The sequence below is a fragment of the Rattus norvegicus genome, chromosome 11 (genome assembly GCF_021556685.1).
Source record: "Rattus norvegicus strain SHRSP/BbbUtx chromosome 11, alternate assembly SHRSP_T2T, whole genome shotgun sequence".
In the NCBI taxonomy this organism is placed as follows: domain Eukaryota; kingdom Metazoa; phylum Chordata; class Mammalia; order Rodentia; family Muridae; genus Rattus; species Rattus norvegicus.
The window spans coordinates 91708063-91734341 of NC_141544.1; the positions used below are offsets into that span (position 1 = coordinate 91708063).

Sequence of the window (26279 nt, forward strand, 5' to 3'; positions counted from 1 at the left end):
GGGACTAAACCACTACCAAAAGACTTTACATAGACTGATCCAGGACTCCAACTGCATATGTAGCAGAGAATAGCCTTGTTGGGCACCAGTGGAAGAGGAAGCCCTTGGTCCTGCCAAGGTTGGACCCCCAGTGCGGAGGGGAATGTCAGGGGTGCTGGTGAGGCGGGGTCCATGGCGGGGACACCCTTATGGGGGAAAGAGAATGAATAGGGGGGCTTTTGGGCAGGAAACCAGGAAAGGGAATAACATTTGAAATGTAAATAAAGAAATATATCTAATAAAAATGATGTAAAAAAGAAAACAGAAACAAAAAGGAAAAAGAAAGAGAAATGAAAGCAGGCTGAACAACCCAGGGGAGGCAAGCCAGTGAGCAACATTCCTCCTCCATAGCCTCTGCATCAACTTCTGCATCTACATTCCTACTTTGTATGAGTTCCAATCCTGACTTCTTTTGGTGATGAGCAGCCATGTGGCAGTGTAAGCTGAATAGACCCATCCTTCCCCAACTTGCTTCTTGGTCATGATGTTTTGTGCAGGAATAGAAACCCTGACTAAGACATCTTTCCTCTTGTTTCCATTTGTCCTTCTGTCTCATTCTGGCTTCTTTCCCATACTCCCCTATGAATGAAACCAAAGTTACAAAGTAATTACACTTTTCATTTCTAACTGGTCATATTTTATTTATTCAGAATATTGTACTCTTTCCCCTACCAATAAATCAGGTTTTATTTTGGAGGCGTATGTTCAAAAAAGTTGGAAACTTGTGGAAACTTACCCTCAAATTTCCCTGGACAGGACTTTGAGGCTGTCTGAGGGAAGGGCCGAATCTCTGGTTGTGGGGGTCTGTTGCAATTTGGCAAAGAGAAGATGGGGAAATTGGCTTCAGGAGGAGTGAGAACTTCACCTACATTCAGTGGAGGGAGTCGGTAGACATATCCGATTTGTCGTTGGTGGAAAGGAAAGAGTCCTTTACCTGGCCCTCTTTTCCTTGAGTGTCCGTGTGGTGGACCATGTCCCTGATGATACTGACTATTGGAGGGTGGGTCACAAGGTCCATAGTCAAGGAAATCATGTCCATGGGGGTGGTGTCCATGGGGATGGTCACCATGAGGATGATGACCATGGGGGTGGTGTCCACGGGGATGCTGACCATGAGGGTGGTGTCCACGGGGATGCTGACCATGAGGGTGGTGTCCATGGGGATGCTGACCATGAGGGTGGTGTCCATGGGGATGCTGTCTATGGCAAGGATGCTCATTACAACTGTGATTACGAGGGGGTCTATGGCTCCTGTTGGTACCAGAAGGACCAGAATGGCCAGGGAGCATTTGTGGAAGGGCTCCTTCTTGAAGGGGTGGTCTGTCTGAGTTATCTTTTCCTTCTGGTGGTGGTGGGCATCCAATTTCATGTGTCTTATGGGTATGATGATGGTCCCTGGGTCCACTGAGCTTACACAGATGTTTGTCACAATGAGGATGCTCATGGCCCCGATGGGGTTTCATGTCACTCCTGTTTTTAAGATCCTGGTAAAGGACACAGAAACGTGAATATAATTATGTAGGAAGTTAGATTTTAGGCTGGACTGCAGGCTCTCAAAGATTTCACAAATTGATCTAAGACATAGGAAACCAAAAAAGCCATTGTATTTTTAAAACATTAACTATTTCATAATATGTAGGGGTTTGCCTGCGTTTATGTCCGAGTACTCTGTGTGTGTGTGTGGTATCTGTGGTGTGTGTGTGTGTGTGTGTGTGTGTGTGTGTGTGTGTGTGTGTGTGTGTGTGTGTGCGTGTGTGTGGTGTCTGTGGAGTCCAGAAGAAGGCATAAATCTAGAACTGGAACTACAAACAGCCATGAGCTGCCATGTCCTCTTGAAGACATCAAATACTCTGAGCCATCTCTCCGGCTCTGGTTCTTACGTTTTTGTTTTTTCTAGCCAAATTACATTTAAAATAAAAAAGGAATCTGTTGTTGAATAGCATTATTATTGCCCAAGAGAAGTATGACAAATCAGTTAATGTCAAAGTAAGAGTGGTCCTTTGGTGCTGCTTTATAAAAATTGTATTAACCTTATTTTTCTCGTTTCAATGAAAAGTGATCAAATAATGATAACTGCCCATTAAACTAGCAGTTTTTGATGGATCTGACATTCCCAACACAGTCCCAAGACACATTCCTCTAAACTTAACCTCCAAACCCTCAGCTTTAGCTTAAACAAACAAAAAACACAGAGTCTTTCTCTGTAGCTCAGCCTGGCCTGGAACTTGGCTATTTTTCTATTTCAGCTTCCCACGTGTTGGAACTTCAGTTGTATACCGAAACAGACTTTAATTAAAAAAGCTATGGCTAGGCATGCAGTTGTCCATGTGGCTAGGTGTCTCAGCACTCGGGAGCCGGAAGTAGGCAGATCTGTGAGTTTAAGGCCAGCTTGGTTTACAGAGTGAGTTCCAGATTAGACAATGCTACATAGTGAGTTCCAGATTAGAGAATGCTACATAGTGAAGCCTTGACTCAAAAAAAATTAAAATAAAACAACAAATGAGCAAACAAATAAAATCTATGGAGCCATCTGTTTGTACTCTATGACTCTCTCTTTCTCTCTCTTGCACACACACACACACACACACACACACACACACACACACACACACACACACACAGAGAGACATCACTAGAGCCAAATGAACCAAATGTACTATTCGAGAGATTATCTCTTGGTCTGGTCCTGCTCATGATGAGAGCTGTTCAGCCAACCCACCTCAGTGTTGACAACTTCACAGGTCACGTCAGTGTATTCTGGGGTTTCCAAGTCAGAGGCTTCTATACTGTAGGACAAAACTGCTCTGCAGAATCCAAAGACCTTCAAAGGGAAATGCCTGTTAGCATGTGCAAGAGGAATATACAGTGAATGGGTCCATACAGTGTGTGTCCGCATGGCTGTCAACATTTCCAGCCAAGAAAAAGCTTTAAATGAACAAGAAGAAAGTGGCCAGGTCTGTATCTTCCACAGGATTTTATCAGACTTCTGTGGGTTTCTCCATGAAAAGATGCACTGGCCATCTGTATGTAGTCCTAGGGACACATGCCCCCTCCTAGAGACAAATGTCTATGCTACCCTTAAGCTAGTGTTTCTGCAATAAAGACCTGGGTTGCTTGTGCCTGGGGGAAGGGAAATGCTATTGAAGACAGATTTATGTAACTTGCAAGTGCTGGGAAAGGCAGAGCCACTACAAAGATGGGTTTGCTTGAGTCCTGTTAACATGAGTGTCTGCTGGCTCTCACTAGCTGACACTCTGTGTTCTGGAAACCCCTAACCCCATTTGTCAAAGGACAAGAAGACAATTCATTTCTAGAAAAAGCTACACATTGAGGCTACCTGGACAGCTTTGAGGTTCAAAGAGACCTATATGAATGTGACTTGCCAGTTCCCAGCAGTGGGAAATAAATTGTACAAAGGTTCTGAAATCCAGTGTTTGTAAATGAGTGGGATTCCCACAAGGACAAGCGGCTTTAGTTCAGTGAGGGGAGGCTGCTAGCTTCTCCTTCTGCAGACTTTATGACGCTGCAGTAGGTTGTCAGGGCCGCACAAACACAGCAGAGTATTTGTCTTTTGCGGCTGATGAGGAGGAATCTAGAACCGGCTCAAGTAGGAAAGTTGAGCAGCTAGAATGTGTATGTATGTAAGTATGCATTTGCCACTTGTGAAATTGATGACACAGCACATGCCTCTTCCCTTCTGGCTGGAGACAGCAGATGTGCCATTAAACCCCAGGAAAGCCCTCGAATCGAGAATAGAACAGAGTTCCACATTGCTAACACTAACCAACTAAGAGTACACTAGTAGGGGGTTAAGATTGTAGGCCTCATCCCAGGGTAACTGAGCCAGACACTTGCATCTCCACAGTGGGGCTGCCTCGGAGCTCAGCAGACAATAATAACATAGTGGAGATGCTTTATAAACACCAAGATACCAAGTGCATTAGTCATTCTCTGATCACAGTGACCAAATACCTGCTAGGCAAGGACTAAAGGGAGGAGATATTGGGCGTCGTCAGTAAGCCCTTTCAGCAGATAATGGGTCAATTTGACTAAGGAAGAAGTCCTGGATTCTAACCAAGCTTGGCAGGACCACAGTAACATCGTCACTTGTCACCTGGGATACCTGCGAGTGTCCATGCTTGTTATAGATGGCCTTAGCATATGCTGGCTATTGGCTCACTAAACCTTTCATCTTAAAGAATTGAAAAATTCAGTTCTAAGTACTATGTATATCACGTCGCATACATTCTAAAACCATTTCTCCATCCGCCGATCAGAATGAATACGTGAACTTACGTTCTAGGGCGGTGTGAGTGTTGGTCAGTGAACATGTGTGTGAGGAGTCCCTTGAGGTGGTGGGCACTCCCTAAATGGCGGTGTGTCACACTTACCGGAGGGTGTCTGGGGAAGTGTTGTGTGGAACAGTTCCTCACCGAGAATTCCATGAAGTAGCTGGTTCTTTCCCCTCCTCTCTGGAACAAAGGAATCAACACAGTTTCAAGAGCATAGAAGCTGAGTGGGAAAGTAATAGACACCCATCGTACGACATCTTGTAAAACACTAAGGGAGTGAAAATGATGAATACATGTGATTTTCCTTTGGTTTCTGCTTAATAACAATAAATTATGCCAGTGATAGTAACCACCATTTGCAGAAGTTCTGTAGTATACGGGCAGAAGCATAGCAGGGGAAAACACCCTCCCTGAGTCCCAGATCCTCATTTTTTGGGGATGTCACTGCTACTTTTTTGTTTTATTTATGTTTATGTGTCAGAAGTTCTTCCTGCATATGCTTCTGTCCAAGGTCAGAAGACGGTGTCAGATAATCTGGATTGAGAGTCACAGCTGATTGTGAACCATTATGCCCAATCTTAGAATCCTACCCAGGTCCTCTGGAAGAGCAGTCAGTGCTCTTAACCTGGGAGCCATCTCCCCAGCCCTATTCCCACTGGTTTCATGTGTTTCTCCAACAGGCTTTGTCCACGTGTAGGAGTGTGCAGATGTTCAAAGACTTCACAAACATGGGCTCATATGCCAAGTATTGTTTTGCAACCTTCTTCTGCCCTCCTGCCAGTGCCTGTCAGGTCAGAACATTCTGCACAGGCTACCACATTATATGCATCCCATTGCTTGAAATACTGTGATATATTTGATTTTCCCTTTTCAAAACCTTGGCAGAGGCTGGGGAGAGATATTTCAGTAGTTAAGAGTACATACTGTTCTTTCAAAGGACCAGTTCAACTCCCCATCAGGAGATCCAATGCCCTCTTCTGGCCTCTGAGCACTCTCTGTCTCTCTCTGTCTCTGTCTCTCTCTGTCTCTCTCTCCCTGTCTCTCTGTCTCTGTCTCTGTCTCTGTCTGTCTCTCTCTCTCTCTCTCTCTCTCTCTCTCTCTCTCTCTCTCTCTCTGACAAATAAACAAATCTTAAAAGTACATATTTAAAAGAAACAAAAGCCAAAGCATTATCTGGCTGTTCCACATGACAGCCCTCAGTGGGAGGCACTAATATTCTGGATCTACCAGGTAGAGACATTTAGCCTCAGCTCTAAAGCTGGTCATGGTCAGGCTCTTTTCCCAAGACTCAGTATTCTACCATAAGGAGGCTAACATTGGATAGTTTTTAGTGTTCAAATAATCCAATAATGCTCTTGCCTTTCCTTTGGCTTCTTTTTCCTGTCAGATAATAATTCTATCCTTATCCCTTATCTCATATCTCTTCAATACAAGAAGTTTATGGGATTGTTGTTTACTGAGTATCAAAGGCTGCAACAATTTCAAAGGAGCTGCCTAGGTGAGGCCGGTGTACAGGGCCTGCTGCTCAGCTCACACCCGACACGCTGAGGTAGTGGGAACTCACCCCTCTTATAACCCTTTCAGCTCGTTCCACTCTGAATGAGGCAAAGTCACCATTCTCCTCTTTGTACTTGTCGAGGGCTTTCCGGGCTAGCTTTCTGTAGGGCTCGGAATCCTCAAAGAAGTCGAAGAGTACAGGACTGTCTTTGGTGTTGCTAAGTGCTGAAGAGACTAGAGAAAGGAGAAAGACAGCGATGCCACAGGGTCAGAGTTGGAAGTGGCAACGTCGAAGCCAGGTCAGAACACAGAACATGTAAGCCCTTCCCTGAGAGTTATTACTATTATTACAGACGGACTAACTGAAGGTTAAAGTAACTCAAGAGACAATTGGCGGGATAACAGCTATTTTCCCTGCTGCATCCATGAGGCCACACCCACTCCAGCCTTCACAAGTGCTGCTTTAATCTAGGCTTCCTATCTTTGTCAAGGAGAGAATGGCAGCTTAAAGTTAAAGCTACAGAAAATGGTTGAGCGCAATTTCCCTCCCTCCCTCCCTCCCTCCCTCCCTCCCTCCCTCCTCCCTCCCTCCCTCAACCTCCCCTCTTTCTGAGTGTGTGTTCCCTTTCCTTTTGCCCACAGGGAATCGCCCTGAGGCTGCCCTCAGACTCATACTATGGTCTTCTGGCGTGCTAGGAATACAGGTCTGTAATACCATGCCTTGCTTCTTTTTAAAAGCAATTTCCACTGCTCAACTTAGCTGGGCAGAAGTGGCCATGCCTTTAATCCTAGCACTCAGGAGGCAGAGGCACGCAGATCTCTGTGAGTTCAAGGCCAGCCTACTCTACAAAGTGAGTTCCAGGACAAACAGAGATAAACAGAGAAACTCCATCTCATCTAACAAACCTAATTCTTTTGGAGAAAATATTAAAATACTTAGGAATGTGCACTATCGGGGTAGGGATTTAGCTCAGTGGCAGAGTGCTTGCCTAGCAAGCCCAAGGTCCTGGGTTCGGTCCCCAGCTCCGAATAAAAAGAAAAAAGAAAGGAAAAAAAAAATGTGCACTCTAGCATCAGCGCTGTAGAAACGTAGATGTAGCATTCTTTGTCATGCCTCAGTGTGCTTCTGAGAACACACCTTGGAATCTTTGCCAGTCCCAATTATTTTTTTTAAAGATTTATTTATTTATTTTTATGTACAGCATTCTGCCTGCATATGTGACTGCAGGCTAGAAGAGGGCACCAGATACCATTACAGATGGTTGTGAGCCACCATGTGGTTGCTGGGAATTTAACTCATGACCTCTGGAAGAGCAGTCAGTGCTCTTAACCACTGAGCCATCTCTCCAGCCCAACCCCAATTATTTTTATCTCTGCAATAAAAAGTTCCACAACATTTACTTCATAGCCTCGTGTGAGATTAGATGGAATGATTGGATCTCTGTAGCACAGCGTATGACTACTTTATACACTAGGACCTAGAACTCTTAACTGTTGAAGCCAATTCTCAGCAAGTGCTCCGTATTCTGCAAAGCGTAACTCATTCTATTCAACTTCAGTAAGAATTCTAAATGACAAAACCTAATCAGAGTAAGTAACCTGCTCCCCAGCTCACAATGATCCTGGAGATAAAATAGTTGGAGCTGGCTGAAGTTCAATGGCATGACCTGGAAGGCAAAATCTAGACACAGTGAAGACAAGATTCCATCTCAACGGCACTGAAGGCACCAGTCAGCTCCCATTCCACCACCCTGTTACCTAATCCACACCACTGTATGACCGAGTTCTACGTTCACTTGGAATCAGTTAGCAACTCCGCAGATGACCTTACCGGATCTCATGGTGCAGTTATAGCCATTCACGCTAAGATCTTGAGACTCATTGGAGTATCTTGTGGCTATTACCTTACACTGTCCAATCACCTGTAAGACAAGAGGATTCCCATCAACCTCATCACAGACTGTGTACTGCACACCATTGGCACCCCAAACCCTTATGAGAGCAATGGGATGTGACCACACCCCATATGTTTTCAAAGGAGGCAGCACTAGATAGAGCCCCTTGGTGTATAAAACTTGAACTTCTGGGTTTGGCATCCTGTGTCTGCTCATTCCTTTGTACTCTCACCTGTGAAGGGAGCCTGGCCTCAGTATCCAGCCTCATACCCAAGACAAGACCTAATTCCTCACTGCAATTACAGCCGTTACCACCAACAAAGTCAGTCTTCACCGCACACAATTCCCAGCTCATTAATTCATAGGCTGTGTTTTTTTAAACGACATTGGACTCCATTTACTCACACTCTCTCCCTTCAGAGTTCAGCGGATTGATGTCTAAGGATGTTTGCTGATTTGCGCGGGACTTGAAGGTAATGGCGCTATCTCAAGGAGCCACGAGAGAACAATTGAAGGTTAAGATCATCTTCATGAATCTTAAGATGCCAGCAGCTTTTCCCACTGTCTAGCCCAGCATGTGTCTCCCGTGAGTGAGTGGATTGGATAGAAGAATGATGTGAGGAACCTAGTGGCCCCAGTTACTTACTATCTCAGATGTCCACCTGGCTGGAAGACACTCATCCTGGGCTTTTGTGGAGAGGACCCAACAGTCAGATTCTATCACATCTAAAACTAAGTAGTAGATGGTGGCAGTTTCCTAAGGGTAACAAGGAAGGGACAGGTCAGGAGGATGCAGGGACACAGAGATCTTTTTGTTTTGGTTTATTTTGTTGTTCTTGTTGTTCATTTTATTTTTTAATGATTTATCTATTCTTATTTTCTATACATTGGTCATTTTGCCTGTTTGTATCTCTGTGTGAGGGTGTTAGATCCCCTGGAACTGGAGTTCTAGACAGTTCTGAGATGGGTGCTGAGAATTGAACCCCGGACTTCTGGAAGAGCAGCCACCTTCCAGGCCCCTGTTTTTATTTTTAATAAAAGCAATCTCTTCCTTTCCCTTTCCTTTCTTTCCCTCTATTCTCACACACTCTCCTTCCTTCCTTCCTGACCCCTTCCCTTTCTTTCTCTCTTCTTCCCTCCACTTTCCATTTCTCTGTCCATTGTTCATTCTTTTTCTTTTTAAAGAACAGGACTCCAGGATGTAAGAACCCAGGCTGGCTTTGAACTTACCTTTGTGCTTCACAGTCCCAAGTGCTGAATTACAGGCATGCACTACTGTGGATCGAGAGGTTTCTTCTCTCACCTTTAAAAAGCTGCCACTACATGGCCCATTGGTTTGGGTAGGTGTTGAAAGTTCAAGCCCAGAGTTAAGAGTGACAAATAACTACCACCTCCTCTGGTCTGTATTTGTGGTCCTGTCCTCTGTGCCTGAACTGTCTTTCCCTCCTTAGCAGCAGAGAACAGCAGCAGAACAAAACAAGCAAGGAAAAATACAAATACATCTTGCAATCACCAGTTTTCCCCTTAGCCAGTCATAAACAAGGCTGAGTGGTCTTTCCTTGAAATGTCTCATGTCTTGCCTAGCCTGTATTTTGACCACTGCCTTGATCTGGTCCTCGTTTCTGCATTCCTGGATATGCAAACGAACTCTTTGTTCATGTCCCTATCACCTGCCTCTGTCCCCTGAGTCTCATTGTGTCCCCTTCTCCAGCCTTTCTGTACTGCCATTCAGAGGTAGCACCTTCACTTTCATCCTGTGTCAGACAAATGTGTGACACATGGCTATTACATTGTTTGTTGCCTTAAGTTCTGTGTTCCTGATTTCTGCATTTGGCAGTGCCTCCCCATCTCCAGTGCTGTAAAAAGTATGAAATGCTTTGTGTGTCATCTGCAGTTGCCTGGGGTCTGGCTTCCTGCCTTCAGACGTTCCATTGTAGAAAATGTACGAAATTGTTATCATTGTTGTTGGTACTGTTATTGCTGCAGTGGGAGGAAACAGCATCGCTCTGTAGTCCCGATTACACTATCAAATCTGGTCTAAACAACCATAGAATTTAAATGAAGACAGTAAGCTTGCTTGGCTTCAAGATAAGCCCATATTCTCTTCCAACTTCACACTGAACTCCAGAACCTCACTGAACTTCTATAATCCCTACCTGCTTATTCCATTCCTGTGCAGTAGGTCACTTTCAGATTCCCTGCTCACCTCAAGGACATGTGGAGATAGAATTCACCTGTTCAAATCCCTCTAACCTCCAGAACCCACCACCGTATTTCCCTTTCAGAATTAAAAGATCTGTCATTGTGTCGCCCCAATATCTTGGGAGTGTATATGGTCACAAACCTATCCTGTCTTTCACAGTTGAAATTTGAATTTTTCAGGCTATTATCTTTTCTGAGGAGCACAACTAATTCTAGTTTTCTTTTCAAAGTTCCCAGTATTCTACGGGATCTACAGTGCTTCCGAATAGTTGCAGCCGGCTGCATGGTTACTGACGTGCCAATAACCAAGATTAGTTTAGAGGCAAACCCAACAACTCAGAGTCCGCTTCAGAAACTAAACAGGAAACCTGGCTAAAGTTGTCAATTGTGCAAAGCAGCCTGCTCTGGGACTCCAGTCCCCATTGCCCCTGACATGTTGTCTCCCAGCTCCAATCCTCCATTGGCCATGTCTTACCACTCTGTCCAAGTGGGCATCAGAGACCCGCAGCAGCTGAAAAGTATAGCCACTCCTCCGCCCTTTATTGATCAAGTCTAGAACTTTCTCAGCCAAAGGCTTGGAGGCATCACAGTTGGTGGGACTCAGGGCATGGGAACACTGCAGGGTGACTAGAAGCAATGCTGTGGTGAGCACCTTCATGGTGCAAAACCATCCTCGGCTGTGGTCCACCATAGTGGAGAATGCTACAGTGACTCACACTCAGTTGATAAAGGTCTTTATAGATCTTTTGTTGTATAACTGGGCATGTTCACTTTGACCCCAGGTTCAAATATCTGTCAACAGTCTGTAAATGATTAGTGTAGAGAAAGTTAAGACCCAACACTGATGCGTGGGTAAAACCATCATTTGTGCAATACGCTATATCGGGTAGACAACTGACTCAGGGTGCATTTGACCCTAAGTATTTATTGTGTGGGCGTGGGGGATGGAATTGGGAGTAAGTTTTCTTTTACTTGTCTCATTTGGAAATCTCTATAGCCAGCTGCTTTTTGTGGATTATGGTGCTAAAATTCCTCAGTGGAGCACAGCCGAATTGTATGAGGGGGGGGGGTAACACATTCAAAGCCCTGACTCTTGAAGGGCATGACCTTCAGCAGTGACTGTGAAATCTGATGGACATCTTTTTTTTGGTTCTTTTTTTCGGAGCTGGGGACCGAACCCAGGGCCTTGCGCTTCCTAGGCAAGCGCTCTACCACTGAGCTAAATCCCCAACCCCCTGATGGATATTTCTAACCCTTACTGTGTGATGCTGTAGAACCCTTCTGCCTTAGTGACTGTTCTATTCCTGTGAAGAGACACCATGACCATTGCAACTTTTATGAAAAAAAAAACACTTAATTGGAGCTTGCTTCCATTTCACAGGTTTAATCCATCATCATTGTGGGGATCACGGTGGCCTGCAAGGTGGACATGGTATTGAGATGTCACTGAAAGTTCTACATCTGGATACACAGGCAGCAAAAAGAGAGAGCCACTGGGCCTGGCTTGGGCTTTTGAAATGTCAAAGCTCATCCCGAGTGACACACTTCCTCTAATAAGGCCATATTCACACCAACAAGGCCACTTCGCCCAATCATTCTCAAGTATGCTGATGACTAAGCATTCCACGATACATGAACCAATGAGGGTGACTTAACTGAGTTCCTATTGCTGTGATAAAACATCATGACCAAAAGCAACTTGGGGAGAAAAGGGTTTATTTAGTTCACATTTCTATATCAACACTCATCTCTGAAGCAAGTCAGAACAGGAACTCAGCACAAGGAACTGGAGGCAGGGGTTGATACAGAGACCCTGGAGGAGTGCTGTCTACTGGATTGCTCCTTATGGCTTACTCTGTGTGCTTTCTTATAGAACCCAGGACCAACAAACCTGGGTGGCCCCACCAACAATAAGCTGGGCCCATCCTCATCAAGCACTAATTAAGAAAAATACAGGTCTGCCTATAACCCAATCTCATGGAGGCATTTTCTTCATTTCATGGAGGTTCCCTCCTCTCAGATCATGTTAGCTTGTGTCAGGTGGACATAAAAATATCCAGCACAGAGGGGTGGCATTTTTATTCAAACCACCACATCCTTTCACTCTTAGACTTTTTTATTTATAAAATGTGAATTGATAGTTCTTGGTGATGCTGTGCAATGAATAAGAAGCCATGTCTATTTCAGTCGGTGAAATGTTGGGCACAGCATAAATGCAGAGTAATGGATATCACTTACTATCATTTGTCCTACAACTAGGGACCCTCCCATGCCATGCTCGTTACTTGTGTCCCTTAAAGCAAATCATACGAAAGAAGACACTGGTGAGACAGATAAGGGCTGAGACATTGTGGACCTATCCCATTTGGGTAAGGGCCTCTCACTGGGCACAGGGCTGAAGGCAGCAACCTCTATCCAACCCCTCCACAGTGTGCAGCCTCCGTGTTTGTAGGGGTTGCAGTTTCAGAAGGAACCTAAGAGATCCTGCCTAGGTTTTCTGCTCACTGCTGTATGTAGTGTCACTACAGCATTTCGCCTCTTCCCAAACTTTCTCTACAGTGAAGACCTGCAGCAATGGTGACAAACCTTGCCTTCATGTTAGAAGCATTCAAAGAACTTTAGGAAAAATCCTGGTGTTGGACTGGAGGTTCTTCTTGGTGGAAGACTCTTGCCGAGCATGCACAAAGTCCTGGGTTTCACACCCAGAAGAAAACTATCACTGTAGTTGCACAGATCCCCTCGTTTAGAATTAGTGGTGGATCCAAGCCAGGGCAGTCCTCAACTTCCCAGATCATTCCAAAGTGTTGTCAAGGCTGAGAAGGACTGGGCTTATGTATGGAGTCAAAGACACAAAAGAAACTAAGACAGAGACACAGTGATGGAGTCCATATGTGGCGATACAGTATTTTGAAAATATCTCGACCCATCCCATGGGCAAACACCAATCTCTGACTCTAGTAATGATACTCTGTCATGCTTGCAGAAAGGAGCCTAGCATGACTTTCCTCCAAGAGACTCCACCCAGCAGCTGACTGAAACAGATGCAGAGACCCTCAGGCAAACGTTGGACAGAACTCAGGGAGTCTTATGGAAGGATTGGGGAAAGGATTGGAGGCTCTGAAGGGGACAGGAACCCCACAGGAAGACCAACAGAGTTAACTAACCTGTTAACTAACTTGGGGCTCTCAGAGATTGACCCACAAACCAAAGAACATACATAGGCTGGACCTAGGCCTCCCTGCACATATGCAACAGATGAGCAGTGTGTTCTTTACGTAGGTTCCCTCAACAACTGGAGCAGGGGCTGTCCTGAAACCTGTTGCCTGCCTATTGGATCTCATTCTTATAACTGGGGTGCCTTGTCTGGCTTCAGTGAATGAAGACTCACCTAGTCCTGCAGAGACTTGATGCACAAGGGATACTGGGGGAAGTGGGAAGGGTTCTCCACCGTCTCATAGGAGAATGGAAATGGGGAAAGAGGGGAGGAATTGTGTAAGGGGGGACCAGGAAGAGGGGGGCAGTGATTGGGATGTAAATTGAATAAATAAATAAATGTAACAGAGAAAAAAAGAAAAAATATCTCCTCGATGCTAAGACACTAGAACTCCTTCTGGGCCTCACAGCCAGAGTTAATAATAAACTTTGTAGTCTCTTAAGACCTAAGACTGCTATTCTACTACTCAGCCTGTTTGCTTAACATGATTTTAAGAGGACAGTGTAACAATCATACTTATTTTGCTTTGGATTTCCCATGAAACCAATTTCTTGTTTTCGTTTTCTTTGTTTGTTTGGAGACAGGGCTTCTCTGTGTAGGAAGTCAACTATTTGTTGGTTTGTTTGGTTGGTTTTTTGAAACAGGATTTCTACAAGTAGCCCTGGCTATCCAAGAACTCAGAGATTTACCTGCCTGTGCCTTCCAAGTGCTGGGATTAAAGGTGTGTGTGCCACCACCGCCTGGGTGAAATGAATCTAAGCTAATGCATGGCTGTGGTTCTAACATATATACTCCTCATGCCCCTGGCCCATGAGTAAAGCACGAGTGTTTGCAGGTGGAACTCCTTATATAATCCACAATAAATGTTAGATGCAACATACGGATATTGCTTGAGAAACAAAGATGTTGTAATACTGTTTATTTTCTGGGTCAGTTGGACTTGGTGACTTAGTCCCTTGTCAAACTCTGTTAAAGATCTCTGTAAAGAATTCCTTCTTTCCTCATGTGAAATTTTTGCCATCTTCAATAAATTCAAACCAGAATCTCCTTGTTCGGGACACACAGAGAGATGGAGACAGACAGATTTACAAGACAGCCTTTAGGCAGGCATGGATTCAGACTCATGGCAGACAGACAGGGATGAGGGAAGATACAGGTGCCTTCCTGCAGAGCAAGTGGCAGCCAGTCTCTAAGACGTCCAGCGTGAGGTAGAACAGAGAGCCCATGTCTTCCTATGATGGGGTTGGAGAAACACCACATCCCACATGAAACACTCCAGGACAACTAGACCAATAGCATCGTCCTGGGAGAGCCTAAGCTCATGTGTATGCTACATGCTCTTCTAGGCTCCTGAAACCTGGTGGCTCACTCTTGCCATCACTCCTGTGGACAGCAAGAATGACATAGCACACCTGCTGCTGATGGCAGAGTATTGAAATTCATAGGCAAATGGAATGAACTAGAAAATATCATCCTGAGTGAGGAAACCCAATCACAGAAAAACATACTTGCTATGCACTCAGTGATAAGTGAATATTAGCCCAAAAGCTTGAATTACTCAATCTACAGGAAGCTCAAGAAGAAGGATGACCAAATGCGGATGCTCCCACTCTTTCTTAAAAAGGGGAACAAAAATATCCATAGGAAGAGATATGGAGGCAGAGTTTAGAGTGGATACTGAAGGAATGGCCATTCAGAGCCTGCCCTACATGTGGCCCATAAATATATACAGCCACTAAAACTACATAAAATTGATGAAGCTAAAAAGTGCATGCTGAAAGGGACTGGATATAGATCTCTCCTGAGAGACACATCCAGAGCATGTCCAATACAGAGGTCAATGCTAGCAGCAAATCACTGAACTGAGAACAGGACCCCCTGGGGGGGGGAATTAGAGGAAGGAATGAAGGAGCTGAAGGGGCTTGCAACCCCATAAGAACAACAATGCCAACCAACCAGAGCTTCCAGGGACTAAACCACTACCAAAAGACTATACATGGACTGATCCAGGGCTCCAACTGCATATGTAGCAGAGAATAGCCTTGTTGGAGCACCAGTGGAAGGGGAAGCCCTTGGTCCTGCCAAGGTTGGACCTCCAGTGTGGAGGGGAATGTCGGGGGTGCTGGTGAGGCGGGGTCCATGGCCGGGACACCCTTATGGGGGAGGGAGAAGGAATAGGGGGGCTTTTGGGCAGGAAACCAGGAAAGGGAATAACATTTGAAATGTAAATAAAGAAATATATCTAATAAAAATGATGTAAAAAAGAAAACAGAAACAAAAAGGAAAAAGAAAGAGAAAAAGAAAGCAGGCTGAACAAGCCAGGGGAGGCAAGCCAGTGAGCAACATTCCTCCTCCATACCCTCTGCATCAACTTCTGCATCTACGTTCCTACTTTGTATGAGTTCCAATCCTGACTTCTTTTGGTAATGAGCAGCCATGTGGCAGTGTAAGCTGAATAGACCCGTCCTTCCCCATCTTGCTTCTTGGTCATGATGTTTTGTGCAGGAATAGAAACCCTGACTAAGACATCTTTCCTCTTGTTTCCATTTGTCCTCCTGTCTCATTCTGGCTTCTTTCCCATACTCCCCTATGTATGAAACCAAAGTTACAAAGTAATTACACTTTTCATTTCTAACTGGTCATATTTTATTTATTCAGAATATTGTACTCTTTCCCCTACCAAGAAATCAGGTTTTATTTTGGAGGCGTATGTTCAAAAAAGTTGGAAACTTGTGGAAACTTACCCTCAAATTTCCCTGGACAGGACTTTGAGGCTGTCTGAGGGAAGGGCCGAATCTCTGGTTGTGGGGGTCTGTTGCAATTTGGCAAAGAGAAGATGGGGAAATTGGCTTCAGGAGGAGTGAGAACTTCACCTACATTCAGTGGAGGGAGTCGGTAGACATATCCGATTTGTCGTTGGTGGAAAGGAAAGAGTCCTTTACCTGGCCCTCTTTTCCTTGAGTGTCCGTGTGGTGGACCATGTCCCCGATGATACTGACCCTTGAGTTCTTGGCTATTGGAGGGTGGGTCACAAGGTCCATAGTCAAGGAAATCATGTCCATGGGGGTGGTGTCCATGGGGATGGTCACCATGAGGATGGTGACCATGGGGGTGGTGTCCATGGGGATGCTGACCATGAGGGTGGTGTCCATGGGGATGCTGACCATGAGGGTGGTGTCCATGGGGATGCTGACCATGAGGGTGGTGTCCATGGGGATGCTGTCCATGGCAAGGATGCTCATTACAACTGTGATTATGAGGGGGTCTATGGCTCCTGTTGGTACCAGAAGGACCAGAATGGCCAGGGAGCATTTGTGGAAGGGCTCCTTCTTGAAGGGGTGGTCTGTCTGAGTTATCTTTTCCTTCTGGTGGTGGTGGGCATCCAATTTCATGTGTCTTATGGGTATGATGATGGTCCCTGGGTCCACTGAGCTTACACAGATGTTTGTCACAATGAGGATGCTCATGGCCCCGATGGGGTTTCATGTCACTCCTGTTTTTAAGATCCTGGTAAAGGACACAGAAACGTGAATATAATTATGTTGGAAGCTAGATTTTAGGCTGGACTGCAGGCTCTCAAAGATTTCACAAATTGATCTAAGACATAGGAAACCAAAAAAGCCATTGTATTTTTAAAACATTAACTATTTCATAATATGTAGGGGTTTGCCTGCGTGTATGTCCGTGTACTCTGTGTGTGTGTGTGTGTGTGTGTGTGTGTGTGTGTGTGTGTGTGTAGTGTTTGTGGAGGCCAGAAGAAGGCATAAATCTAGAACTGGAACTAAAAACAGCCATGAGCTGCCATGTGGGGCTGGGTCCTCTTGAAGAGCATCAAATAACATAACTGCAGAGCCATCTCTCCAGCTCTGGTTCTTACATTTTTGTTTTTTTCTAATCAAATTACATTCAAAATAAAAAAGGAATCTGTTGTTGAATAGCATTATTATTGCCCAAGAGAAGTATGACAAATCAGCTAATGTCAAAGTAAGAGTGGTCCTTTGGTGCTGCTTTATAAAAATTGTGTTAACCTTATTTTTCTCATTTCAATGAAAAGAGATCAAAGAACAGTAACTGCCTACTGAGCTAGCAGTTTTGATGGATCTGACATTCCCAACACAGTGCCAAGATACGCTCCTCTAAACTTAACCTCGAAACCCTCAGCTTTAGCTTAAACAAACAAACAAACAAAAACACAGAGTCTTTCTCTGTAGCTCAGCCTGGCCTGGAACTTGGCTATTTTTCTACTTCAGCTTCCCACATGTTGGAACTACAGTTGTATACCGAAACAGACTTTAATTAAAAAAGTTAAGGCTAGGCATGTGGCTGTCTGTGTGGCTAGGTGTCACAGCACTCAGGAGCCAGAAGTAGGCAGATCTCTGAGTCTCAGGCCAGCTTGGTTTACAGAGTGAGTTCCAGATTAGACAATGCTACATAGTGAGTTCCAGATTAGAGAATGCTACAGAGTGAAGCCTTGACTCAAAAAACAAAAATAAATTAAAATAAAACAACAAACGAGCAAATAAAATCTATGGAGCCATCTCTACTCTGACTCTGTCTCTTTCTCTTACACACACACGCGCACACACACACACACACACACACACACACACACACACACATCGTAAGAGGCAAAAGAACCAAATGTACTATTCGAGAGATTATCTCTTGGTCTGGTCCTGCTCATAATGAGGGCTGTTCAGCCAACCCACCTCAGTGTTGAAGACTTCACAGATCAGGTCAGTGTATTCTGGGGTTTCCAAGTCAGAGGCTTCTGTACTGTAGGTCAAAACTACTCTGCACAATCCAAAGACCTTCAAAGGGAAATGGCTATTAGCATGTGCAAGAGGAATATACAGTGAATGGGTCCATACAGTGTGTGTCCGCATGGCTGTCAACATTTCCAGCCAAGGAAAAGCTTTAAATGAATAAGAGGAAAGTGTCTAGGTCTGTATCTTCCACAGGATTTTATCAGACTTCTGTGGGTTTCTCCACGAACAGATGCACTGTCCATCTGTATGTAGTCCTAGGGACACATGCCCCCTCCTAGAGACAAATGTCTATGCTACCCTTAGGCCAGTGTTTCTGCAATAAAGACCTGGGTTGCTTGTGCCTGGGGGAAGGGAAATGCTATTGAAGACAGATTTATGTAACTTGCAAGTGCTGGGAAGGGCAGAGCCACTACAAAGATGGGTTTGCTTGAGTCCTGTTAACATGAGTGTCTGCTGGCTCTCACTAGCTGACACTCTGTGTTCTGGAAACCCCTAACCCCATTTGTCAAAGGACAAGAAGACAATTCATTTCTAGAAAAAGCTATGCATTGAGGTTGTCTGGACAGTTTTGAGGTTCAAAGAGACCTATATGAATGTGGACTTGCCAGTTCCCAGCAGTGGGAAATAAATTGTACAAAGGTTCTGAAATCCTGTGTTTGTAAGTGAGTGGGATTCCCACAGGGACAAACGGCTTTAGTTCAGTGAGGGGAGGCTGCTAGCTTCTCCTTCTCCAGACTTTATGACGCTGCAGTAGGTTTTCAGTGCCGCACAAACACAGCAGAGTATTTGTCTTTTGCAGCTGATGAGGAGGAATCTAGAACCGGCTCAAGTAGGAAAGTTGAGCAGCTGGAATGTGTATATATGTAAGTATGCATTTGCCACTTGTGAAATTGTTGACACAACACATGCCTCTTCCCTTCTGGCTGGAGACAGCAGATGTGCCATTAAACCCCAGGAAAGCCCTCGGATCGAGAATAGAACAGAGTTCCACATTGCTAACACTAACCAACTAAGAGTACACTAGTAGGGGGTTAAGATTGTAGGCCTCATCCCAGGGTAACTGAGCCAGACACTTGCATCTCCACAGTGGGGCTGCCTCGGAGCTCAGCAGACAATAATAACATAGTGGAGATGCTTTATAAACACCAAGATACCAAGTGCATTAGTCATTCTCTGATCACAGTGACCAAATACCTGCTAGGCAAGGACTAAAGGGAGGAGATATTGGGCGTCGTCAGTAAGCCCTTTCAGCAGATAATGGGTCAATTTGACTAAGGAAGAAGTCCTGGATTCTAACCAAGCTTGGCAGGACCACAGTAACATCGTCACTTGTCACCTGGGATACCTGCGAGTGTCCATGCTTGTTATAGATGGCCTTAGCATATGCTGGCTATTGGCTCACTAAACCTTTCATCTTAAAGAATTGAAAAATTCAGTTCTAAGTACTATGTATATCACGTCGCATACATTCTAAAACCATTTCTCCATCCGCCGATCAGAATGAATACGTGAACTTACGTTCTAGGGCGGTGTGAGTGTTGGTCAGTGAACATGTGTGTGAGGAGTCCCTTGAGGTGGTGGGCACTCTCTAAATGGCGGTGTGTCACACTTACCGGAGGGTGTCTGGGGAAGTGTTGTGTGGAACAGTTCCTCACCGAGAATTCCATGAAGTAGCTGGTTCTTTCCCCTCCTCTCTGGAACAAAGGAATCAACACAGTTTCAAGAGCATAGAAGCTGAGTGGGAAAGTAATAGACACCCATCGTACGACATCTTGTAAAACACTAAGGGAGTGAAAATGATGAATACATGTGATTTTCCTTTGGTTTCTGCTTAATAACAATAAATTATGCCAGTGATAGTAACCACCATTTGCAGAAGTTCTGTAGTATACGGGCAGAAGCATAGCAGGGGAAAACACCCTCCCTGAGCCCCAGATCCTCATTTTTTGGGGATGTCACTGCTACTTTGTTGTTTTATTTATGTTTATGTGTCAGAAGTTCTTCCTGCATATGCTTCTGTCCAAGGTCAGAAGACGGTGTCAGATAATCTGGATTGAGAGTCACAGCTGATTGTGAACCATTATGCCCAATCTTAGAATCCTACCCAGGTCCTCTGGAAGAGCAGTCAGTGCTCTTAACCTGGGAGCCATCTCCCCAGCCCTATTCCCACTGGTTTCATGCGTTTCTCCAACAGGCTTTGTCCACGTGTAGGAGTGTGCAGATGTTCAAAGACTTCACAAACATGGGCTCGTATGCCAAGTATTGTTTTGCAACCTTCTTCTGCCCTCCTGCCAGTGCCTGTCAGGTCAGAACATTCTGCACAGGCTACCACATTATATGCATCCCATTGCTTGAAATACTGTGATATATTTGATTTTCCCTTTTCAAAACCTTGGCAGAGGCTGGGGAGAGATATTTCAGTAGTTAAGAGTACATACTGTTCTTTCAAAGGACCAGTTCAACTCCCCATCAGGAGATCCAATGCCCTCTTCTGGCCTCTGAGCACTCTCTGTCTCTCTCTGTCTCTGTCTCTCTCTGTCTCTCTCTCCCTGTCTCTCTGTCTCTGTCTCTGTCTCTGTCTCTGTCTCTGTCTGTCTCTCTCTCTCTCTCTCTCTCTCTCTCTCTCTCTCTGACAAATAAACAAATCTTAAAAGTACATATTTAAAAGAAACAAAAGCCAAAGCATTATCTGGCTGTTCCACATGACAGCCCTCAGTGGGAGGCACTAATATTCTGGATCTATCAGGCAGAGACATTTAGCCTCAGCTCTAAAGCTGGTCATGGTCAGGCTCATTTCCCAAGACTCAGTATTCTACCATAAGGAGGCTAACATTGGATAGTTTTTAGTGTTCAAATAATCCAATAATGCTCTTGCCTTTCCTTTGGCTTCTTTTTCCTGTCAGATAATAATTCTATCCTTATCCCTTATCTCGTATCTCTTCAATACAAGGAGTTTATGGGATTGTTGTTTACTGAGTATCAAAGGCTGCAACAATTTCAAAGGAGCTGCCTAGGTGAGGCCGGTGTACAGGGCCTGCTGCTCAGCTCACACCCGACACGCTGAGGTAGTGGGAACTCACCCCTCTTATAACCCTTTCAGCTCGTTCCACTCTGAATGAGGCAAAGTCACCATTCTCCGCTTTGTACTTGTCGAGGGCTTTCCGGGCTAGCTTTCTGTAGGGCTCGGAATCCTCAAAGAAGTCGAAGAGTACAGGACTGTCTTTGGTGTTGCTAAGTGCTGAAGAGACTAGAGAAAGGAGAAAGACAGCGATGCCACAGGGTCAGAGTTGGAAGTGGCAACGTCGAAGCCAGGTCAGAACACAGAACATGTAAGCCCTTCCCTGAGAGTTATTACTATTATTACAGACGGACTAACTGAAGGTTAAAGTAACTCAAGAGACAATTGGCGGGATAACAGCTATTTTCCCTGCTGCATCCATGAGGCCACACCCACTCCAGCCTTCACAAGTGCTGCTTTAATCTAGGCTTCCTATCTTTGTCAAGGAGAGAATGGCAGCTTAAAGTTAAAGCTACAGAAAATGGTTGAGCGCAATTTCCCTCCCTCCCTCCCTCCCTCCCTCCCTCCCTCCCTCCCTCCCTCAACCTCCCCTCTTTCTGAGTGTGTGTTCCCTTTCCTTTTGCCCACAGGGAATCGCCCTGAGGCTGCCCTCAGACTCATACTATGGTCTTCTGGCGTGCTAGGAATACAGGTCTGTAATACCATGCCTTGCTTCTTTTTAAAAGCAATTTCCACTGCTCAACTTAGCTGGGCAGAAGTGGCCATGCCTTTAATCCTAGCACTCAGGAGGCAGAGGCACGCAGATCTCTGTGAGTTCAAGGCCAGCCTACTCTACAAAGTGAGTTCCAGGACAAACAGAGATAAACAGAGAAACTCCATCTCATCTAACAAACCTAATTCTTTTGGAGAAAATATTAAAATACTTAGGAATGTGCACTATCGGGGTAGGGATTTAGCTCAGTGGCAGAGTGCTTGCCTAGCAAGCCCAAGGTCCTGGGTTCGGTCCCCAGCTCCGAATAAAAAGAAAAAAGAAAGGAAAAAAAAAAAGAATGTGCACTCTAGCATCAGCGCTGTAGAAACGTAGATGTAGCATTCTTTGTCATGCCTCAGTGTGCTTCTGAGAACACACCTTGGAATCTTTGCCAGTCCCAATTATTTTTTTTAAAGATTTATTTATTTATTTTTATGTACAGCATTCTGCCTGCATATGTGACTGCAGGCTAGAAGAGGGCACCAGATACCATTACAGATGGTTGTGAGCCACCATGTGGTTGCTGGGAATTTAACTCATGACCTCTGGAAGAGCAGTCAGTGCTCTTAACCACTGAGCCATCTCTCCAGCCCAACCCCAATTATTTTTATCTCTGCAATAAAAAGTTCCACAACATTTACTTCATAGCCTCGTGTGAGATTAGATGGAATGATTGGATCTCTGTAGCACAGCGTATGACTACTTTATACACTAGGACCTAGAACTCTTAACTGTTGAAGCCAATTCTCAGCAAGTGCTCCGTATTCTGCAAAGCGTAACTCATTCTATTCAACTTCAGTAAGAATTCTAAATGACAAAACCTAATCAGAGTAAGTAACCTGCTCCCCAGCTCACAATGATCCTGGAGATAAAATAGTTGGAGCTGGCTGAAGTTCAATGGCATGACCTGGAAGGCAAAATCTAGACACAGTGAAGACAAGATTCCATCTCAACGGCACTGAAGGCACCAGTCAGCTCCCATTCCACCACCCTGTTACCTAATCCACACCACTGTATGACCGAGTTCTACATTCACTTGGAATCAGTTAGCAACTCCGCAGATGACCTTACCGGATCTCATGGTGCAGTTATAGCCATTCACGCTAAGATCTTGAGACTCATTTGAGTATCTTGTGGCTATTACCTTACACTGTCCAATCACCTGTAAGACAAGAGGATTCCCATCAACCTCATCACAGACTGTGTACTGCACACCATTGGCACCCCAAACCCTTATGAGAGCAATGGGATGTGACCACACCCCATATGTTTTCAAAGGAGGCAGCACTAGATAGAGCCCCTTGGTGTATAAAACTTGAACTTCTGGGTTTGGCATCCTGTGTCTGCTCATTCCTTTGTACTCTCACCTGTGAAGGGAGCCTGGCCTCAATATCCAGCCTCATACCCAAGACAAGACCTAATTCCTCACTGCAATTACAGCCGTTACCACCAACAAAGTCAGTCTTCACCGCACACAATTCCCAGCTCATTAATTCATAGGCTGTGTTTTTTTAAACGACATTGGACTCCATTTACTCACACTCTCTCCCTTCAGAGTTCAGCGGATTGATGTCTAAGGATGTTTGCTGATTTGCGCGGGACTTGAAGGTAATGGCGCTATCTCAAGGAGCCACGAGAGAACAATTGAAGGTTAAGATCATCTTCATGAATCTTAAGATGCCAGCAGCTTTTCCCACTGTCTAGCCCAGCATGTGTCTCCCGTGAGTGAGTGGATTGGATAGAAGAATGATGTGAGGAACCTAGTGGCCCCAGTTACTTACTATCTCAGATGTCCACCTGGCTGGACGACACTCATCCTGGGCTTTTGTGGAGAGGACCCAACAGTCAGATTCTATCACATCTAAAACTAAGTAGTAGATGGTGGCAGTTTCCTAAGGGTAACAAGGAAGGGACAGGTCAGGAGGATGCAGGGACACAGAGATCTTTTTGTTTTGGTTTATTTTGTTGTTCTTGTTGTTCATTTTATTTTTTAATGATTTATCTATTCTTATTTTCTATACATTGGTCATTTTGCCTGTTTGTATCTCTGTGTGAGGGTGTTAGATCCCCTGGAATTGGAGTTCTAGACAGTTCTGAGATGGGTGCTGAGAATTGAACCCCGGACTTCTGGAAAGCAGCCACCTTCCAGGCCCCTGTTTTTATTTTTAATAAAAGCAATCTCTTCCTTTCCCTTTACTTTCTTTCCCTCTATTCTCACACACTCTCCTTCCTTCCTTCCTGACCCCTTCCCTTTCTTTCTCTCTTCTTCCTTCCACTTTCCATTTCTCTGTCCATTGTTCATTCTTTTTCTTTTTAAAGAACAGGACTCCAGGATGTAAGAACCCAGGCTGGCTTTGAACTTACCTTTGTGCTTCACAGTCCCAAGTGCTGAATTACAGGCATGCACTACTGTGGATCGAGAGGTTTCTTCTCTCACCTTTAAAAAGCTGCCACTAAATGGCCCATTGGTTTGGGTAGGTGTTGAAAGTTCAAGCCCAGAGTTAAGAGTGACAAATAACTACCACCTCCTCTGGTCTGTATTTGTGGTCCTGTCCTCTGTGCCTGAACTGTCTTTCCCTCCTTAGCAGCAGAGAACAGCAGCAGAACAAAACAAGCAAGGAAAAATACAAATACATCTTGCAATCACCAGTTTTCCCCTTAGCCAGTCATAAACAAGGCTGAGTGGTCTTTCCTTGAAATGTCTCATGTCTTGCCTAGCCTGTATTTTGACCACTGCCTTGATCTGGTCCTCGTTTCTGCATTCCTGGATATGCAAACGAACTCTTTGTTCATGTCCCTATCACCTGCCTCTGTCCCCTGAGTCTCATTGTGTCCCCTTCTCCAGCCTTTCTGTACTGCCATTCAGAGGTAGCACCTTCACTTTCATCCTGTGTCAGACAAATGTGTGACACATGGCTATTACATTGTTTGTTGCCTTAAGTTCTGTGTTCCTGATTTCTGCATTTGGCAGTGCCTCCCCATCTCCAGTGCTGTAAAAAGTATGAAATGCTTTGTGTGTCATCTGCAGTTGCCCGGGGTCTGGCTTCCTGCCTTCAGACGTTCCATTGTAGAAAATGTACGAAATTGTTATCATTGTTGTTGGTACTGTTATTGCTGCAGTGGGAGGAAACAGCATCGCTCTGTAGTCCCGATTACACTATCAAATCTGGTCTAAACAACCATAGAATTTAAATGAAGACAGTAAGCTTGCTTGGCTTCAAGATAAGCCCATATTCTCTTCCAACTTCACACTGAACTCCAGAACCTCACTGAACTTCTATAATCCCTACCTGCTTATTCCATTCCTGTGCAGTAGGTCACTTTCAGATTCCCTGCTCACCTCAAGGACATGTGGAGATAGAATTCACCTGTTCAAATCCCTCTAACCTCCAGAACCCACCACCGTATTTCCCTTTCAGAATTAAAAGATCTGTCATTGTGTCGCCCCAATATCTTGGGAATGTATATGGTCACAAACCTATCCTGTCTTTCACAGTTGAAATTTGAATTTTTCAGGCTATTATCTTTTCTGAGGAGCACAACTAATTCTAGTTTTCTTTTCAAAGTTCCCAGTATTCTACAGGATCTACAGTGCTTCCGAATAGTCGCAGCCGGATGCATGGTTACTGACGTGCCAATAACCAAGATTAGTTTAGAGGCAAACCCAACAACTCAGAGTCCGCTTCAGAAACTAAACAGGAAACCTGGCTAAAGTTGTCAATTGTGCAAAGCAGCCTGCTCTGGGACTCCAGTCCCCATTGCCCCTGACACGTTGTCTCCCAGCTCCAATCCTCCATTGGCCATGTCTTACCACTCTGTCCAAGTGGGCATCAGAGACCCGCAGCAGCTGAAAAGTATAGCCACTCCTCCGCCCTTTATTGATCAAGTCTAGAACTTTCTCAGCCAAAGGCTTGGAGGCATCACAGTTGGTGGGACTCAGGGCATGGGAACACTGCAGGGTGACTAGAAGCAATGCTGTGGTGAGCACCTTCATGGTGCAAAACCATCCTCGGCTGTGGTCCACCATAGTGGAGAATGCTACAGTGACTCACACTCAGTTGATAAAGGTCTTTATAGATCTTTTGTTGTATAACTGGGCATGTTCACTTTGACCCCAGGTTCAAATATCTGTCAACAGTCTGTAAATGATTAGTGTAGAGAAAGTTAAGACCCAACACTGATGCGTGGGTAAAACCATCATTTGTGCAATACGCTATATCGGGTAGACAACTGACTCAGGGTGCATTTGACCCTAAGTATTTATTGTGTGGGCATGGGGGATGGAATTGGGAGTAAGTTTTCTTTTACTTGTCTCATTTGGAAATCTCTATAGCCAGCTGCTTTTTGTGGATTATGGTGCTAAAATTCCTCAGTGGAGCACAGCCGAATTATATGAGGGGGGGGTAACACATTCAAAGCCCTGACTCTTGAAGGGCATGACCTTCAGCAGTGACTGTGAAATCTGATGGACATCTTTTTTTTGGTTCTTTTTTTCGGAGCTGGGGACCGAACCCAGGGCCTTGCGCTTCCTAGGCAAGCGCTCTACCACTGAGCTAAATCCCCAACCCCCTGATGGATATTTCTAACCCTTACTGTGTGAT

The 26279-nt window shown here is 44.9% G+C and overlaps 2 protein-coding genes across 2 annotated transcripts; both read right to left on the bottom strand.

The window, feature by feature from the left end:
* Positions 1-653: 653 nt before the first annotated feature.
* Positions 654-10680, bottom strand: Hrgl1 (histidine-rich glycoprotein like 1). Its single transcript, XM_087577373.1, has 7 exons — positions 10401-10680; positions 8370-8480; positions 7660-7750; positions 5896-6062; positions 4431-4511; positions 2759-2860; positions 654-1523 (listed from the first exon to the last, which is right to left on the bottom strand). The coding sequence occupies exons 1-7, from the start codon at positions 10614-10616 to the stop codon at positions 726-728; spliced, it is 1566 nt and encodes a 521-aa protein (XP_087433499.1). The 5' UTR covers positions 10617-10680; the 3' UTR covers positions 654-725.
* Positions 10681-15767: 5087 nt separating this feature from the next.
* On the bottom strand, positions 15768-25714 carry Hrgl1 (histidine-rich glycoprotein like 1). Its single transcript, NM_001329900.1, is given in 7 exon segments — positions 15768-16646; positions 17849-17950; positions 19522-19602; positions 20989-21155; positions 22750-22840; positions 23460-23570; positions 25490-25714. Coding segments are annotated over 7 exon segments (1548 nt in total). The 5' UTR covers positions 25673-25714; the 3' UTR covers positions 15768-15833.
* Between the last annotated feature and the right edge of the window lie 565 nt (positions 25715-26279).